The 2,479-nt window shown below is 43.1% G+C and overlaps 1 protein-coding gene across 1 annotated transcript; it reads left to right on the top strand.

The window, feature by feature from the left end:
* Positions 1 to 615: 615 nt before the first annotated feature.
* On the top strand, positions 616 to 1,971 carry LOC138911633 (uncharacterized protein DDB_G0274935-like). The gene is made up of 2 exons (XM_070211014.1): positions 616 to 735; positions 1,609 to 1,971. The coding sequence occupies exons 1-2, from the start codon at positions 616 to 618 to the stop codon at positions 1,969 to 1,971; spliced, it is 483 nt and encodes a 160-aa protein (XP_070067115.1).
* The last annotated feature ends 508 nt before the right edge of the window (positions 1,972 to 2,479 follow it).

The raw sequence follows: 2,479 nt of genomic DNA on the forward strand, positions 1-2,479 counted from the left end.
CAGCCGAACAAGAGGGGCAATAAACGCCGCGCTTATTAGCTAAGTTTTCTGTTTATAAGCTTAACTTTAACTTTAAAGTTAACAAATATAAACTAAATTAATATAGATAAGAACATTTTTTCAAACTCTCAGCTTAGTAATAAGCCGATTGATTATGGAAAAATGCGCCAAGTAGCTGGAAAATCACCATTGGAAATCAGGAGTGATTTTATTAATAGGCTGTAACGTACTGATACTCAGAGCATCAACAAAATAACAACAACTTTAACATTCACTAGTGCCACTAGTAATTCTATTAACACCACAGCAACTGCTGCAAGCAGCAGTGTGAGTCATAGCGGAAGCATGGATAACCATGCAGCTAGCTTTACCCAATGCGCATTATACATTACCTCTCCAACAATCAGTAGAGCTTCTAAAGCTTCTAAAGTCTCCTTAGTTCTTAGTGAAGCTGCAACAAAATTGGTGGCAGCCGAAAAGAATTTGAAAAATAAGAGGAAGGAACCATTATCTCCCAATACTAGCTCTAAGAGGCCGAATAAATATTTGAAGCTAGTCTCGCCCTCAGCATCAACAAGTATGGCAATCTCTGGCAACAGGTTTGCCTTGCTAGACATGGAAATGGACATAGAGGTAACAAATGAAAGCCATGTTGAAAGTTACAAGGCTCCAAATGAAAGCCCTACTAGCGCTTCTGAGGCTGATCAGCAGAACAATACTAACGTCAGTATTGATGTAAGTGACACAGTCAATCACCCACAGCATAACGCAATCAATACCAACGACCAGCTTCACGGTACCCCAAAGCCACCGCAAATAGTTGTGTGTGTTACTGACCTTAATGATCTTTTTGAACTCATTATGGAGGTCACTAGTCTAGATAACGTGGCAGTGAAAGTCAACCAAGGAGAAACGGCCAGAATATTTCCCAAAGACAGTGACACTTACAGAGCAATTGTCAAACATTTTGATGGTATTGGTATTGAGTTCCATACCTATCAATCGAAGGAAGAGAAACCATGCAGGATAGTAGTTAAGGGGCTTCACCATAGCACTCTTAACAACGAAATTATTGACAAATTAAAAAACAAATGGCTTTGATGCTCTGCAGGTACATAACACAAGACCAAGGAGTAACAAAGATGCAAATTTTTCATAAATATAAGGCCATTCGCAAAAATTAATGATATATGTGATATCAAAACTCTGCCGACAAAAAGTGAGCATAGAAGGAATGCGCAAAACATCTGAAATCGCCCAATGCACACGATGTCAGGAATACGGACACACAGCCAAATACTGCCGTCGTCACCCCAATTGTGCACAATGCGGTGAAAATCATCTCACCAAGCTATGCACACGATCCCATGATGAACAGCCTTCCTGTCTGCACTGTGGAGGGAATCATATGGCAAGCTACAAAGGTTGCCAATGGTACCAGGACTATCTACGATGATCAATGGGCTCTTCAATGAAGCAACAGGCTCACACGCAACCGTCTAGACAGATCAGGAGGAATCAAGATCGACCAAACCAGAAACAACCACAAAGGAAACAGCAGCAGCAGCAGCAACCAACTCGACAGCAACAAATACCTAACATTCGTAGAGTCAATACCGGAGGCAAGTCCTATGCCTCAATGGCAACGAACCTGCCCAGCGCCGTCTACATAGTTTGCAAGCGCAACAACAACTACTTAAGCGAATAGAAAATATCAGGCAGCAGCATCATCCAGCTGATGTTCAATCATTATTGGAACAACAGCAACATCAGCTGCAACTACAGCAGCAGCAGCAATTCCTCTTGTGGCTTCAGGAGCAGCAACGGGAACAACAACAACAAAACAAGCAGAATAGTGAACGGCTAGAACGGCTGGAAAAAATGGTCCATGAAATGGCCAGCATGATAAAGCAATGGAGAGGGGATAGAACGAGTCCCCAGCTTCATAGCAACGCCCTAGCCTCCCAATGAATCCCCTCAAGGTCCTTATCTGGAATGTTAATGACATCGCAGGAAAAGCCAGTGAAGTTGAGCTCTTCGCGCACAAGAACAATGTCGAAGTGAGATCAGACTAAACCGAGGAGAAACAGTCAAAATACACGGGTACACCTTCTATCCAGCTTACAAGCCATCACGTCACAGTCACGGTGTCGGAGTAGCGGCGGTATTCGTGAGGAGTACTCTCCGCCATTTTCCACAAAGAGTAATTGAAACGAGCACCATACAAATGTCTTCAATAAAAATTGCCACAGGTTTGGGAGAGATGGAATATAGCGCCATATACTGCCCACCAAGAAATAGAATTGAAGAAAGGCATTTCAGTGACATACTCGCTTCTTGCTGCCAAAGGTATCTGGTTGGTGGAGTCTGGAATGCGTGACATTGGCTGTGGGGAGATACCTATAATTCACCCAGGGGCCGAGAACTAGCCGAAGCCATTACAGCCAGAGGAAATAATATTCCCGCAACAGGATCACCA

Source organism: Drosophila virilis, unplaced genomic scaffold (genome assembly GCF_030788295.1).
Source record: "Drosophila virilis strain 15010-1051.87 unplaced genomic scaffold, Dvir_AGI_RSII-ME tig00001750, whole genome shotgun sequence".
Classification (NCBI taxonomy): Eukaryota; Metazoa; Arthropoda; class Insecta; order Diptera; family Drosophilidae; genus Drosophila; species Drosophila virilis.

Bases quoted from the DNA above. Each gene is read 5' to 3' on its own strand.
- LOC138911633 (XM_070211014.1), top strand. From the start codon at position 616: ATGGAAATGGACATAGAGGTAACAAATGAAAGCCATGTTGAAAGTTAC. The intron at 736-1,608 runs GTAAGTGACACA...TAACATTCGTAG, and splicing joins ATACTAACGTCAGTATTGAT to AGTCAATACCGGAGGCAAGT.